At 47.6% G+C, this 15,412-nt stretch overlaps 1 protein-coding gene across 3 annotated transcripts in view; it reads left to right on the top strand.

Annotated features, from left to right (window-relative positions):
* The window catches only part of GNB1 (G protein subunit beta 1), an 805,062-nt gene that overhangs the window by 321,358 nt on the left and 468,292 nt on the right, over window positions 1-15,412 (top strand). For all 3 annotated transcript variants that reach the window (XM_069610167.1, XM_069610168.1, XM_069610166.1), the window contains exon 4: window positions 7,618-7,724. In XM_069610167.1, the coding sequence (XP_069466268.1) occupies window positions 7,618-7,724 (107 nt within the window). The remainder of the gene's footprint in view (window positions 1-7,617; window positions 7,725-15,412) is intronic.

Below are 15,412 nucleotides of genomic sequence, written 5' to 3'. Positions count from 1 at the left end.
CTCTGAGGTTTGAGGTGGAGTCTTGATTTTTGTATATCAGGGCGCTATACATGCGTGATATTAGACCTTTATTCGTGGTGGTTGTATCTAGGATTTTCTCACATGCAGTGAGTTCTCTACGTATTTTGGGATGCCATTGCCGTTTGGATAGGTCACCTTTTAGACATAGGTAGAGGAATATCTGTATCGGGTGCAGTTGGAGGGCATCCCCCAGTTCCGATATTGCTATGAATTTGCCTTCTCTCCATAGTTGTCCAACTCTCAAGTCCTGCATCAAACCAGGTTTGGTATCCGGCATGCTCAGGGATTTCCTCTGATTCCCGGAGCCCACAGATGGCTCAAGGGTGACAGCCAGGTTGTTATGCCCGTCATTGCTTTGCCCTCTTTCCATATGTCCCATATTGTTCCCAGGATGGGGTGTTCGCGCAATTTTCTAGGGACCCACAGCCATTCGGAGATTGTCGCCGGGGTTAGGTTATCATTGTCCGGTTGTACCCATTGTAAGTCTTTTCTGTCTCTTGCGTGGGGGACGAGGACTCGTAGCTGGGTCGCCTGGTAGCCTCGCTCTGTCTGGGAGGCCGACTCCGCCTAGTTCTTTGGGTAGTATCAGGGTTTCATATGGTATTCTAGGCTTTTTCCCCTGCCCACAGGAATCTTGTTATTGCCTTTTTGCACTTGTTTGAAGAAGTCTTCTGGGATCCTTATAGGGAGGACTTGGAATGGGTATAGGAAGCGTGGCAGAGGAACCATATGGATGGCATTGAGGCAGCCCATCCATGAGATCGTAAGGGGTTGCCATCTCGCTAGGTCGGCGTGGAGTGCGGAGAGGAGACGTGGAAAGTTGGCTTCATATAGATCGGCAATGCTTCTTGTCCGCTTGATGCCCAAGTTGCGGTGTGTCGGCCCTCCAATGGTGAGGTCTAGTTGGGCGAATTACATTAGCTGGTGCGAGGTGGGCTCTTGTAGAGGAAAGAAGATGGACTTGGTTCTATTGATTTTGAAGCCTGATAGCGAGCCATATTCTTCAATGAGTTGTATGGCGCGTGGTATTGACAAGGGGTTCTGGACATGGAGTAGGATGTCATCTGCGAATAGGGCCAGTTTCTATTCCCTTCCCTGTACCCGTAAGCCTTCCACTCTTTCCTCTGCTCTAAGCGTCTGTGCTAGGGGCTCCAGGGACTGAGTGAATAATATTTCCGAGGGCGGGCATACTTGCCTCGTACCTCCTAGTCGGTGGGAACCATCGGGAGTACTGTGAATTCACTGTTACAGATGCTCGGGGCGAGGTGTATACTGCTTTTATTCCTCTCCGGAGTGTCTGGCCAAGTCCTATTTATTTTAGTGTTGCTTCCAGGAAGGGCCATTCGACTCTGTCGAATGCTTTTTCGGCTTCGATAGAGATCAGCGTCTGTGTATTTGGCATTTTCTTGGCCTTGTGTATCGGGTGAAGGGTTTTGCATGAATGAACCTAACCTGATCCGCGTGGTTTATTGAGGGCATATGCGTTTGAAGTCTTGCTGTGATATATTTTGGCATCAATATTAAGGAGGGAAATGGGGAGATGAGATGCACACTGCTTGGGGTCTTTGCCTTCTTTTGGAATGACTGTAATGAGTGCTTCGGAGAAGGATTCGGGTGCGGTGCCGGTTTGGAGAATGTGATTGAAGCGTTTGACCATAAACGGGAGGAGGGAACCAAGGAAGGTTTTGTAGAACCCTGTAGCCATCGTTTCCGGGAGCTTTCCCCGTTGGGATTCTTTTGATGGCGTCTTCTATTTCTTTGTCTGTGATGGGGGATTTGAGTGTCTCTATTTCTTGGGCGAGTCTAGGCATGGTTATCTTAATCATATATTCATTGATCACCTGCTCATCTGGTGTGGCTTGGGATGTATACAATTTCTCATAAATGTTGGCGAAGGCCTCAGGAATGTTGCTGGGGAGTTTTGCATGCAAGTCTGTATTTTCTATGGATGATGCACATCGTTCTGCTCGTTGAGCTTAGTCTGGTTGCCAGTAACGCTTCTGCCTTATCTCCCTTATAATGTTTAAGAAATTGAAGTTTGCGAACGATTTGGCCTGTCTCTAACTGGCGCAATTACTCTTCTCGTTCGCCTCAGCTATTCTTTTTTCTCTCTCGATGTCTGTGGATTGCGCGCAGCATTCCAATTGTGTTTTTTCGTTCCTGAACTTGTTTTCTATCGGGGTTCGTTCTCTTTTCTTTGTGGCCCCTTCTTTCATTAGTATACCTCTCAATGTGCCCTTCCCTGCTTCCCATACTGTTTTTTCGAGACTTCACCGGTGTTGTTCCATTCGAAGTAATCACTTATGTCTTTCGCCAGTTGGTCATGGAACACCGGATCCTTCCAGAGTGTTTAATTGCTGCGCCATTTCGTGCTCCTATGGGGTAGCGCAATCTGAGTGAGGGTAACCGTGAACATGTCATGGTCCGACCAGGTTACGGGGATTATCTGATGTAGATTTTGCGTCCATCAGGCCCGGTGTGAGGTATATATAATCAATCCTGGTGTACGTGGCGTGTGGTGCAGAATAGAATGTGAACCCTGGTCGCTGGGGGTTCATGTGGCGCCATGCATCTGAGCCTGTATGCGTTCATCATCTCAATCACTTCTGTGCGACCAGCCGTAGGTGGGTTGCCTGCATGTGGGTTACCAGTTTGTCTCGAGTGTTGGATCCGCCCACATTTTGAAGTCTTCCCCCTAGGATCACTTCACCTTCTGCTTCGATCATGACTTTGGAGATTGTTTGTTGTAGGAACTTGGACTGACCTGTATTGGGAGTGTATATGGAGGCGAGATGGTGGTGTCTCGTACCCTGCCCACTAGCATGAGTGCTCTATCACTTACATCTTCCCAGTATGCCAACGCCAGCTTTTCTGAGTGGGCCAGAGCCCCAGTATTCGGTTCCCAATTTGGCGTACAGAACCTTTCGTTCTTCTCTTATAGATCTCGTTTCTTGTAAGAAAAGTACATCCAACTTGGCCCTTTTGAATTCTCTGGCGATTAACAATCTCTTAGTAGGAGAGTTAATTCCTTTGACGTTCTGGTTCTGATGGAAGCGGGCCTGGCAGTTGTGTTTAGCCATTATCGTTTGTCCTTTGTCTATTCACGGAGCACCTTTTGTCTCTAGTTGCCAGTGATCTGCGGGTATGTTGCTCAATATGACTGTCTTGAATTTTAACTTTTTAGCCCCCCCCCTCCTCCCTTTTCTTGCTGCTTTTTGAACCCATCCCCTCTTCTCTTACCCCCTTCCGCTTCCCCTTCCTTTTCCCTTGTCCTTGCCTTCATCCTTGTTTGGTGTCTGGTTTGGACTGGATATAAGCCGTCAATCCAACGTCAGACAACCGGGGAGAACGGTTACCGCACGGTCAGTGTTTTACTAAGAATCACTTTAACAGTGGGAGCCCCCTTACCGCCCCCCCCCCTTATGTAGAACACATTAACTTTTTTTAAAAGGCTATGACTTGGTACAAGCACTTCCTTGACCCAACTTAAGCTTGTCGTTTTGCCCCTCCTACAGGAGGGCATCTTTTCGGATGTGTCTGGTCTCGAGTAAGTGGGTTTAGGTTTCCTGGTCCACGTTGTCATTGTTGACCTGTCAGGTCGAGTCCCTCAGTAGCTCCTCTTTTGGGATCTGACCATCAAGGCAATATTTTCATTTGTCATTATCTGGTGTGTTGCCTCGTCTGTATTTCCTGGATCCCTTCACTCTTTTTCTCCTTGGTCCCTGGAGTGTCCATCGCGTTCTCTCTTGCTCGGGTTCTTCTCGTTCTCCTTCCTTTGGGGTTGTTCCCAGGAGTTCAGCAATGCAGTCTCGAATCTCCTTCAGTTTTCAGGTGTATTCGCCTACTTCCATGTTCGAATGTGAGAGAGAGGGGTATCTCCGTCTTTATCGGGTTCCTCGGTCTTTGAGCCATTTCATGAGCGGGCTACATAAGCGTCTCAGGGCTAGAGTGAGTGAGGATAGGTTTTGGACGATGGTAATCTGAGCACCTCCAAGGGTAAGTGGACCTCTTGACCTGGCTTTCTCTAAGACCAAGGCTCTGTCTTGGTACCTGTGGAATCTGGCAAGGACTGACCTTGGTCCACCGGGCGTTCCTCCGGCCCTGTGTATCTGCTCTGTTTTAGGTTTGTCAATATCTTCATCGGCCGTCAGGATTTTGATGATATTGTGGATTGTTTTCTTGAGGTCTCCCTTCGTTTCTCCCTCTTGTTCCGGGATACCGAAGAAGCGTAAGTTGTTTCTGCTTTCGCGTTTTCTACATCATCCACTTTTAGTCGGAATTCCTCCTCCCTTTTCTCTTTCTCTTATTCTCGGGTCCATTTGAGTTTCTAGGGTGTCTATGGAGGCTTGAATACTCTCGACTCCTTCAAGTCTTTCCTCAATGTTGTCCATTCTCTGGGTTATCTTATCTATTTTGCCGCCCTGGTTAACTCCCATGTTCTTTATCTTGTTCAGTAGTGCTGCGATATCACCCTTTGTGGCTGCCGCGCCTGTTTCAGACGTATCCATTATCAATTTGTTCTCTGTGCCTAGCATCGGTGGGAATGACATATGGGGTAGTTACTGCTGAGGAGGCACATGCCCCTGTTCCGGGGGCCCAACCCTCAGTGCAGTAGGTTGTGCAGTCGGCTATAGTGTGATTTTGATTAAGTTTGATGGCTATCTGCACTTTGTGGGTGAGTAATGAGAAGGTAGTACGTGAGTCACCTTGGGTCTTTTCGCATTGTCCGGGGTGCATTTGGCGAGGAGAGTATTTTGTTGGTACCTCACTTCCTGGATGGCTGTTGTTCGTTCTTTTCGTGTAGAGACTTGAGGCCGTTCGGACGGACTGCAGTGGGACCCTCCGTAGCCGCCGCACCTGTTTCCAGTGCTCCCTTTGTTCAATTTTTCCTCCCTTAGTCTCTGGGGCTAGTGGGCGTGAAGTGAAGGTGCATCTAACGCAGTACGCTTTGGCGTTTCTGTGGGGTTGCTTCGACTGCGGCACATGCCCCTGTTTCAGGGGCCCAACCCTCAGTGTGATTAACGCTGTTGGCTTCGAAGTGAGTCCATTTGTCACTTTGTGGTCAGTGGCACCCTGTGGGCAGTGATTTGTTGGGGGTTATGCGGGGTGGTTCCCTTGAGCGGCTTTGCATTTTGTCTGGGAATGCGGATGATGGGGGGGGGGGGGCGTTGCCTTGTGCACTTGCTAGATAGGGTGGCTTTGGGGAAAGGACTCCAGAAGGATTTGTTCACTTTTAGGCGGTTCCTGCTTTTAGACCACTGGGTTCCTTAATCTCTTCAGGCTATCTGCGCTTCTCCATTTCCAGACACTCAAATCTTTTAAGGTGGCTCAGGAACAGATGTCCCCAGAGTGATTCCAGGAAGGGGGGGGCCTGTAAATATATATTGCACTTTGTGCAAAGTTATATGAGCTTCCCGGGTCAGCAATCGGCCCTCCTCCGCTCCCTTATTCAAATAGGTGATAGTGTTCTGCAGACCCCTACAAATGGCGGGTTCAGCCCCTACTCGGAAGTCCAGAGTCTCACCTGGAGCTCATTAATGGAGGGGGGAGTGCTTTTGAGGTACTCAGTGTTGTGGTTATGGAATCCTCTCAGGCCTACCTGCACGGCTTCAACCTCCAATTATTGTGCAGTGAGTCCGGGACTTATGATGTGCGCATCGACATGGGGACGTTGCTGGGGCTGCGAGGTCTGCTGCACCTCTCAGGTTGGGCCGTCGTTTCCCCCGTTGAGTGTCCTTGCTGTCCCCTTCCAATCTGCTACTGCCGGTCACGACAGATGAAGGTATTGTGCTGGGTGGGGGAGGATGGCTGTAGACCATGTGGACAGGCGCCTCCATCTCTGGAGCTGCCCCGGGGCCTGTGCGGTTGCAGTGCCAGCAGGGGCACAGTGGTGGTTCTCCTCCGGCGCAACAAGGGTGAGTGGTCACGGGCAGGCGAGCCCCCAAGGTTCCAACTTAACATGTTTAATACCGCGGATCGGTATCACTCCTCCCGCATGTTCCTCGTCAGGTACCAGGCTCATGACCTGGCTCCCAGGGGGCACAGCAGTTATGCACATGCGGGTTGCCACAGGGGTCGCGTCTGGCTCGGGCGGGGCGGCAGGGAGGACGCGCACCACAGGGTCCCAGTGGTAGCCGCCTAGCAAAGTTGAAACCAGCTATAACTTCTGTATGTAGTTGATTATATTGAAAACGGTGGTGTATAAAAAGAATTCACCAATGATTCATCCTAGTGATGTAATCTAAGCCCCCTGAGGGGTGGTCAAGACAATATAAATTGTATTGTATGGGTATGCTCTGTTATTTACGAGAAACCACTTTTTTTGAGGTGCAGTGTTTATTATTATTGCACTCCACTTTCTTTATCAAAACAGCAAAAACCAAAATAGTGTCCTGATAAAATGGAAAAGCAAAAAGTACAGGCAGTAATAGAGCATAAAGTCTCAAACCTGTTCTGTATGCAGAAGAATAAAATAACCAGAAAGCAAAATAACTAAATTATGATAATAAACTTTTGACCAAAACTCTGCATACATTAACACTTGAGTGGTAGAATTCTTTACCAAAAACAGCAGAGATACATTTGCTTTAATTGCAAAAGAAATTTGAACAAATTATTTTCCCATTCGGGGAATTCTACAGCAAGAGTAAAGCAGGACAGAGTGGTGAGTGTTAGTAAATAGTGTACATTTGCATATAGGTAAGGAGCAATTTTCCTTGCAATGTCGATTGTGAGTCCAATATAGTTGTACACTGATTTTTCGATCTGAGTGACCAATCCTTATAGTTATAGTATGTTTCAACTTTGCTAGGCGCCTACCCCTTCCTGTGACGCATTGCTTACCTCAGCCTTAGGTTCTGCCATTATGGGCTGCCCCTCGAGTGTACTTAAGTTTAAAAAGTACATAGCTCTCAGTGTTGGTCCTCATCGCTTGAAAACGCATGTGTTGGCCCAAGTGTGAACCCGATGTTCTGCTTAACTTGATTATATGATGTGCAGTTTCTCTCATTTATGAATTTTCATGGTGGGCACACTGCTTGCCTTTAAGCAATTTAAGATGCATTTTAAGAGTTACATTTCTTTTCAGTGCATTTTTCAGTTTTCAGAGTTTTCAAATGTAGTACTTCAGGAAATTTCGGCCGACCTGTAACCACCATTAATCCCTACACTCCACTCCAAATAAACCATTATCGCTTTTCTAAAATACTATTGGTACCTTTTTTAGATATACAGAAGGCACATTTATTCATAATTATTTTTCTGCTTTGAATCTGCACTGAAATCACAGGGCATAATTTTTATCTCACCTGTAGCACTGAAAAAAAGTTAAACTAGATCTAGTAAGGTCACAGACCTGGGGGACTGAAGCAAAGATATTGTTTGATTTAATCTTTCCTCTACCTATATTCCCCACCGTTTTGTTTACTTAAAACTAGCTTTGAATGAAGGCCCCTCAATCTTTTTCTGCTCTTCCGTTTGCCTGCATTACTTGGTATTAGTGGTGCAACATTTATGCACCAAGGCTGAGCGATATGTCGGGTACTGTTCAATTGTGCAGCCCTCTTAAATGTGCCCTGTCTGTTTTGCTGTTCGTAGATCACTGCCAACATTGACCCAGTGGGTCGAATTCAGATGCGAACCAGGAGAACTTTGAGAGGACACTTGGCTAAAATTTATGCAATGCACTGGGGAACCGACTCAAGGTTTGTATTGGAGCGTAGAGTACTTGCACGTCCTAGATTGTATTGATTTCAATTGTGTGCTGTCGTCATTTTTTGGCAGCTGTAATGAAGTGTACATACTAATAACCTGTACATGTTAAATTTCATATGGAGTTTAAAAGTCAACTTGGCCATTGCCTTATTTGATCTTGTTTCATCAATACAAGCTGGTGCAAGGAATCTGTAGTAGGTTAGTGGTTGTACTGCTGTCTTGTTGTCATGAATGTGCCAGTATGTCTGTTTGCATGGCTCCAAATAAAGGGAATATTTTACTCCCCATTTTTGAATTTTGTATGGGAGGATTTTCTTTTTAGTGAAATAAAGTTTTCAAAGATTTTGACAACTAAACTTCTTTGCACCTATTAATACAAATTAAGATGCATTTACCTTTTTAGGTCAGCCAGTAAAATTGCAGGTCTTCCCAGTGGCCCTAAAAAGAGGACATGCTTCTGTGTCGGTGTCCTATTTTAATTGTGGCTGTTTTTACTCGTTATTTCACAGGGACTCTTCACCCATTTTTAGAGAGGTGGTGGATGATGTACTGCTCGACTGTGGGGCTGCCTGTTCACTTTCTTCCATATGTATTAATGTCCCCCTTGCAGGCCCCATAGACTGCCTTGTCTTCCCCAGTTCTTTACCCGCAGGCTGGAAACTGGATGTGTTCTGCTTCTCACATTGTCTAAGCATTGTACCTTCCCCATCGAATGTTCAATCTTTACTGGAAGTGGGAGGGGGTCCCTACCAGCCTGTAACGCTTGTTCTTAGTTACAACGGTTTTATTTCAGAAAATGCAAGGTTTACACGCACTGTTTTCAGAAGCTTTCCCACTCTTTCTGCCTAGGTCCACACCACTGGTCTGACTGTGCTTACTGAGATCCTTTCATACAGGGTCTTTTTATGCAGGATTTCCTGGAACAGATTTCTTCAGAATCTAGACTCCTTTTCGCTAGGTGCATGGTGCAGGGGAGGCTGTCTGAGTATTCTGGGCTGCTCAGCTGTTCGCACACACACCCTGACTGGTGGTTATTCCTGGACACATTAACTGTGCCCACTCAGATATTAGACATCTAGGACATACCTGGAACCAAGTGGCCTAAAACACATATATGTATTTAGTTGCCAAGGCACTGTTTAAGCTTTGGCAGAGCATGTGCCGCTCTCTGAAGGGAGCTTGCCCCAGTACTTGTGCAGAGGAGACATGCAGTCTTTTTTGTTTGGCTTTACTGGGGCTTCTTGGGAAGTGTGGGGCGACTCTGTCAAGGTTTATCCTCTAGACCGTGTCATTGCTTACAAGAAATACTTGTGTTAAGTGTGAGGAGGGTAGAGTGTGAGGGGTGGCACAGTCGGTACAGGACCCTTGCAGAAAGTGCTCTGTGAATTCGAAGTTTAAGGGCGAGCAGTAATGACACTGCTCCAAAGCCCACTCTAGGGCAAAGAGTTTGATTGCAAATGGACAAGGGGAGACTTGGGCTCCTTCAGAAGTTACAGTCCAGGATCTGTTACAGGGCATGTTAGAAGACCTATCCCTTAAGACCTGTGCACCCTGGGGCCCTTTTCTGCCCTCTTCCCCCTTTACTGGTGGCTGAGGTATTGCTTCAGGCCTGACAAACCAACCTCTGCTTGACCCATTTGTCTTAACTTTGGGTGGCACATCGCAGTACACTCCATTCCAGGTTGATGGACCCCTGATCAACTGCAAAAGCCAAGTGTGATCAGTTGAGGGTCTTGAATCATAACCACTTGCAGGAGGGCAACCCTCCAAACCATAGTTTTTTATGTAATGCTCTGCCATTAGAAAAGAGGCAATACCCATATGCAATCAGGCTTGTCCGACTTCAAGTGAGGTAGCCTAGATCGAACTGCCAGGTCACTTCTGCATGTGTCAACAAGAAAACCCTAGACCCGTCCTGGCCTTGTTGGTTGTCAGTGGCACTTTGTCTGAAGTAGGCCTGTATCAGTAAGAACTCTACATGGCTATGTCTTCTGTAATCTCTTCATACATGTTATGGGGAGGATGAGGTTGAAGGATACAGGGCCATCTCAGTTTCAGAATGGTGTTTGCTCTTGTCCTTCCTGCCATCAGCCAGCCATTCAACCCTTTATTTAGTGAAGCTGGCAGAGGGGCTCTGGATGAAGCCTCATGCCACACCTGTGGTAAGCAAACTGCTTGTGCCCATGCAGGGTTGTCCAACTCCAGGCCTCGAGGGCCATGATCCTGATGGATTTTCAAGATATCCTCCATTAATATTTACAAGGAAAAATGTGCATACAATTAGAATCGTTTTAAAAAAAAGTTTTAATGTTTTTATTTATGTAAACCAGACAACATACAAAATCAAAACTCAGCAGGGAAACAAACAAAGGGAAAAAGCAACAGTATAGCAGTGTATGTCATTTCCATCAAACATTTGCCGTATTAACGCAAGCTTATCCCTGCTTCCCTTGACCCCCCCCCCCCAACTTGAGCCTACTCTCCCACTCTCTCCACCGTGGTGTCTTCCCGAGGTTGACTTCCTTCTGTATCGCTAGAGGAATCTTGTTCATTCGGCCAATCCTGGGTAGTCCCATGCAGTGTGGCTATTAAGTGTGTCCATGCCATCAGAGTTCCCGCTCCCCCCCCCCCTTATTGGTCACCTCATACCACACTGCTGTTTCCGCCTCTGCCCATTTCAGGAGGTCCCGCCACCACACCTCTATTCTGGGTCTTTGGCTCGCCTTCCATCCCATTGCAATTCTATGCTTGGCCAGGTCCTTGAGTTTGCTTATGTCTCAAGTTGCATGGTCTTGTGAAACCCCCCACCATACATGCCCACACTGATTCCACGTCTAGCTGGATTCCTTTCTCGGCTAGTCGTTGGAAATTTCGCCCCAGAATTTCCCAATCTCTGGGCATGCCCAGAACATGTGCACCATCCCAGCATTCACCTCTCCGCATTTGGGGCAAGATTGTGTTCCTGTGTTTTTAAATCTAGGGACCCTTTGAGAGGTCATATATGCTCTGTGGGTTACGTATAGTTGGATCTGCTGCAACCTTGCGTTCCTGGACACTTTTTTTGTGGTCTCTTTGGGCCCTCTCCCACATCCCGTCATGCATGAGTGCTCCTACTTCCTCCTCCCAGTCCCACCTCAGTTGCAACACCTCCTTCCCCATCTTGGACATCAGGAGTTCATAGATTCTGGAGACCTCATGCCCTCCCTCCGAGATATCATATATTGTTTCAACAGTTGCATCTGGCTGGTCATCCAGTGCCAACTCTGGATGACAGCAACCTCAATTAAGGTAGAACAAGAGGTAAAAACACTAGGCTTTTACCTCGATTCCACCCTATCATTCTCTAAACAGGTCAGCACGCTAGCGTCCTCCACAGCGTACATGTGCAAACCTATTAGAACCGGCAAGCCATTTCTCTTGAATAACAGCTGTACTATCCTGGACAGAGCCGCCCTCCTATCCCGTCTAGACTACTGCAACGCCCTATACATAGGCTCCAACAAATCCATCATCACCAGAATCCAAACCCTACAAAACAACGCCCTTATAGCACCCCTAGATATATCCAGAAGAGAACACATCTCCGAGAGCAGATGACAAAACTGGCTCCGGACCAATGACCAAATTCTACTAAAAACTGCGTCTCACTCAAATCTCAACGCCGCACCCATCTACCTCTCCGAGAGATTCCATAAATGGACCTCCTCAAGGCCAACTAGATCAATAAATCTGGACTGTCTGTCCATCCCCAAATTCAAACTATCGACAATTGGTGGCAACAGCTTCCCTGTTGAAGCGGCCAAACTCTGGAATTCCATGCCTCCCTCCCAAAGAGCAGACCAGCCCTATCAGAACCAACACCATCTTATGGCTAAATTCCACTGACCAGTAACTGCACGTCTAGGTTTCTGAAATGCAATGCACAACACCTGCCTAATAATCCCTTGACGCTAACCTCATTCTATGTACAATACCTGTAATATACTGTAAATATCTTGCTTGTGTAATATGTTTAGTAATGCATTACCTTATATAACTGCCTGTTACTCACCGTAACTAAGCTTCGCATATTCTTGTACCTGCTGCGCCCTGATACCCCTGGCGCGCATTACAAATAATAAAACAAACCACTGCTTCTAGCTCCTGTAGCGTAATCTGGGCATCCAAATTCTTTCCTCCACACTTTTTTTGGACAAGCCTATATCCTCCAATATTTCTGTGATCTCGCTCCTCCCCCCTTTCCCTGTGTCTTGGTACAATTGTTGATAGAATTTAAAAAACCCTTGATTCACTCCCACTTGGGTATATAGCGTTTGACCATCCTCCCCGTTTATCGCTCTAATAGCCGATCTGGGCGTTTCTTTTTTGTACAGCCATGCCAGCAGCCTCCCCGGTTTATCTCCACCCACATGTTGTCTCTCTGTATATTTCTTATAATTTAGATTACATAATCTCTCCCAGAGTCCCCCACATTCCTGCTGCAGTTTACTTATGGCTTCAGCGCCCCCTTGGGAGTTGTCCCCCTCCTTCATGGCCATTTTGAGTTTCTCCACCGCTAAGTCCCGAATTATGTATGTCCTCTTGCAGCCCTTTGGATTTCGATTTGGCTGACCCCCGCACCACCACCTTAAAAGCCTCCCACAGGGTGCCCGCTGTTCGTACACTACCGGTGTGTTTCTCAAAGTATTCAACAATATCCTTCCTAAGATCCTCCCTGAATAATGTATCTTTGAATGCCTCAACTCTGAGCCGCCAGGTGGGGATCCTTGGTCTGGGAGGCAGGTATTGCCATGTTACTATCAATGGCGAGTGGTCTGAGAAGACCCTCGCTTTGTATTCTGCCTGCACCATTTCCTCCATCTCCTCAGAGGAGACAAACATGTAATCCAGCCGGGTATATAGGTATTGTGGGGCTGCATAATGAGTACTGTATCTTGTAGGTGGCGTGACCTACATATATCCTCAAGGTGTAGTTCCCTTAGCAGGGTCTTCAAGGTTCTAGCAGCAGGGGTGGGTTTACTTTGCCTATCCGATATATCCATCTCTGGGTCCAGCGTGCAGTTGAAGTCCCCTCCCCATATAACTACCCCTCCTAGATATGGGCTGACTTTACTGTATAAGGTCTTAAAGTATGCCACAGTATCCTGGTTGGGTGCGTATAGCCCCCTTATCACTACCATCCTCCCATCTGTGCCCTCTGTGGACTGTATTAGCTGAAAGGGTACATGTGGCGCAATCCAGGTGGCCACTCTCCTGGCACGTCGAGTAGGTTGCCCCAATGGTGGTTCCCTTCAATTTTCCCCGTATCATTTCCTGCTTGTCCCTTGTGAGGTGGGTTTCCTGAAGTAGGGCAATGTCTATTTTCTGTCTCTTCAGGTACATCATTACTTTATTCCTTTTTAAATAACCGAGTCCCCTGACATTCCAGGTTCCTATTTTGAGGTCCCCCATTCTCAGCCGTATCCTGTTCCACCTCCAACGTCTTGTCATCCGTATCACGCGCATTAGCACGTGGGTGTATGCTTCTTCCCTTTCAAACCTCAAAACAAACTCCCCAACTCTCCCCCTGCCCCAACTGTTGCCCATAAGCTTGTTCTCTAACTGGTGTGCTAACAAACCCCCTGATTCCCTTCCCGCCCCCAACCCGACTCAAACTCCCCAGCTTCTGCCACCCTCCCTCTCCCGCCCCCCTTCCCCATCCCTAACTGATGCCCAGCTCCATCCTTGGATCTCAGGCTACACTGCATCTAGCCCTTTCTTGGCCTCAGCCCATATGCTGGACGCAGCAGGGGGATATCACCCTACTGGTGGTTCCACTAAACTACCTACTGGGGGTAAAGTTTGACGCTGCTCATATATTTATTCTAGTTCAAAAAGTCCCAATGAAGAGTTTGCTAAATGGTCCATATTGTACTTCGCTCACATGCCTATTATACCCCTTCTAGTCTACACTGCTACATCCGCATCTGTGCCAAGGTTAATTATTACATGCTGTACTTCTCTTGCTATACATATCCAACAATATGGCTTTGGAAGAGACCAGGATGGGTCACTTCTCTGTCTCGCTCTCCTTCCGGCTTTCCGCTCTCAATGGGCAGTTATTCCCATCCAGCCATGCAGATACTTCCTCCGGGGAGTCAAAAAAGAGGGCCTTGTTCTTGTGTAGCACCTTCATCTTCGCTGGATACAATAGCATGTATCTAAAGCTTGCGTCCCGTAATGTCCTCTTGGTCACCACGTAGTTCAAGCGTTGCCTTTGTACCTGGAGTGTGTAGTCGGGGTATGCAGTGATGGTCGCGGAGGCCCTGCTTGTCGTTCCTCCTTTCCGGAAATGTTCCGGAACCTTTTCCCTTTCTTTGTAATTCAGGATTTTGGCAATGATTGGCCGCGAGAGACCCCCGGTGGTCGTCTCTTGATCAAGGCTCGATGCGCTCTCGTCACCGCGAACCCTTGACTGAGTGCCCCTCCTGTTATTTCTTGCAGCAGCATATTTTCAACGTAATACGTCGGGTCTGAACCCTCTTCATCTTCCGGGAGCCCTATAATGCGTACATTGTTTCTGTGCGCACGCACTTCCGCTTCTTCAGCTCTGTTATAGATTGCGCACCTGTTGCGACAGCGTGTGAATCTCCTTCGTGTGGGTCGTGCAGGAGCTTGTGTTAGCATCCACCTCCTTCTCCAGACTCCCTGTGCATTCCGCCAGACGTCTTGTCGCAAGAGGTTTACATCCACGCTTACTGCCTCGATTTTAGATTCGAACGAGGTTTTCAGTTCCGAGATGGCGCTATCAATCTTGAACCCCCAAGAAACCTTTAGTTCGGCTATGGCATCCACTATTTGTTGGTGGCTCCAGCTTCCTGTGAGGACAGCACCTTCAACTTGGCCCCTTCCATAGTTGGCAATGCTTTCGCAAATTCCTCTGAGGGACTGTTTTCCCTTGGCTTTGAGCTGCTTAGATGACATTCTCCTGTGCGTGAGGGGATTATCTGGTGCTATCATATGGGGTGAACGCACCTCAGTAGACAAAGGTTAGTTAGATCAGTGCAGGGAGTGTCTGCATATTTTATCCTTGAGGGGTAATGTCCTCCTATGCCTTGTGATCTCCATTCTGCGCAGCCGAGCCTTGGGGGACCCCTGGTCGCAGTCCAGGTGTGCCCAGGTGCCCTCACCTTCCGTGTTGCAGCCCTTAGGTTATGGCTCTGTATGTCTCCTCTTAGCATTGATTTTCCCCTTGTGTGTGGCTCCACTGGACTGTGTGCTAGCTATGCTGCGTGGCCAAGCTGCCCATTTGTTGTTGTATCTCTTCCCTATTCATCGCCCGCAGCACACTTTGTGCCTATGCTTCTCCACTTGCCAGTGACTTTGTTTATTTACAGGGTCTGTTTGCTTAACTCTTCTTAATCATGGCCTGCTGGGCTGTGTTATGAGGGAATAGTGTTCCTGTGGATTGTGCGAGTGCCACCTTCCCGCCGATGTCAGTTTCACTTCAGTGTTCCATCTGTCTGTGTGGTCTTGTGCCATAACAATGTTTCGAAGGGATTGGTTCCTCCGACGTATTCCACATCTATGACAGGTAATCACCACAGCTGTGCTGCTTTGGAAAATTTTCTGCGTCGATACGCTGTCCTCCAGGGCCCCCGTCAAGCCGACATAACCGGATGTTATAAGTAGGAGGCAC

Source organism: Ambystoma mexicanum, chromosome 8 (assembly GCF_040938575.1).
Source record: "Ambystoma mexicanum isolate Mex_15411 chromosome 8, UKY_AmexF1_1, whole genome shotgun sequence".
NCBI classification, from domain to species: domain Eukaryota; kingdom Metazoa; phylum Chordata; class Amphibia; order Caudata; family Ambystomatidae; genus Ambystoma; species Ambystoma mexicanum.
This window is presented reverse-complemented; position numbering and strand designations above follow the sequence as displayed.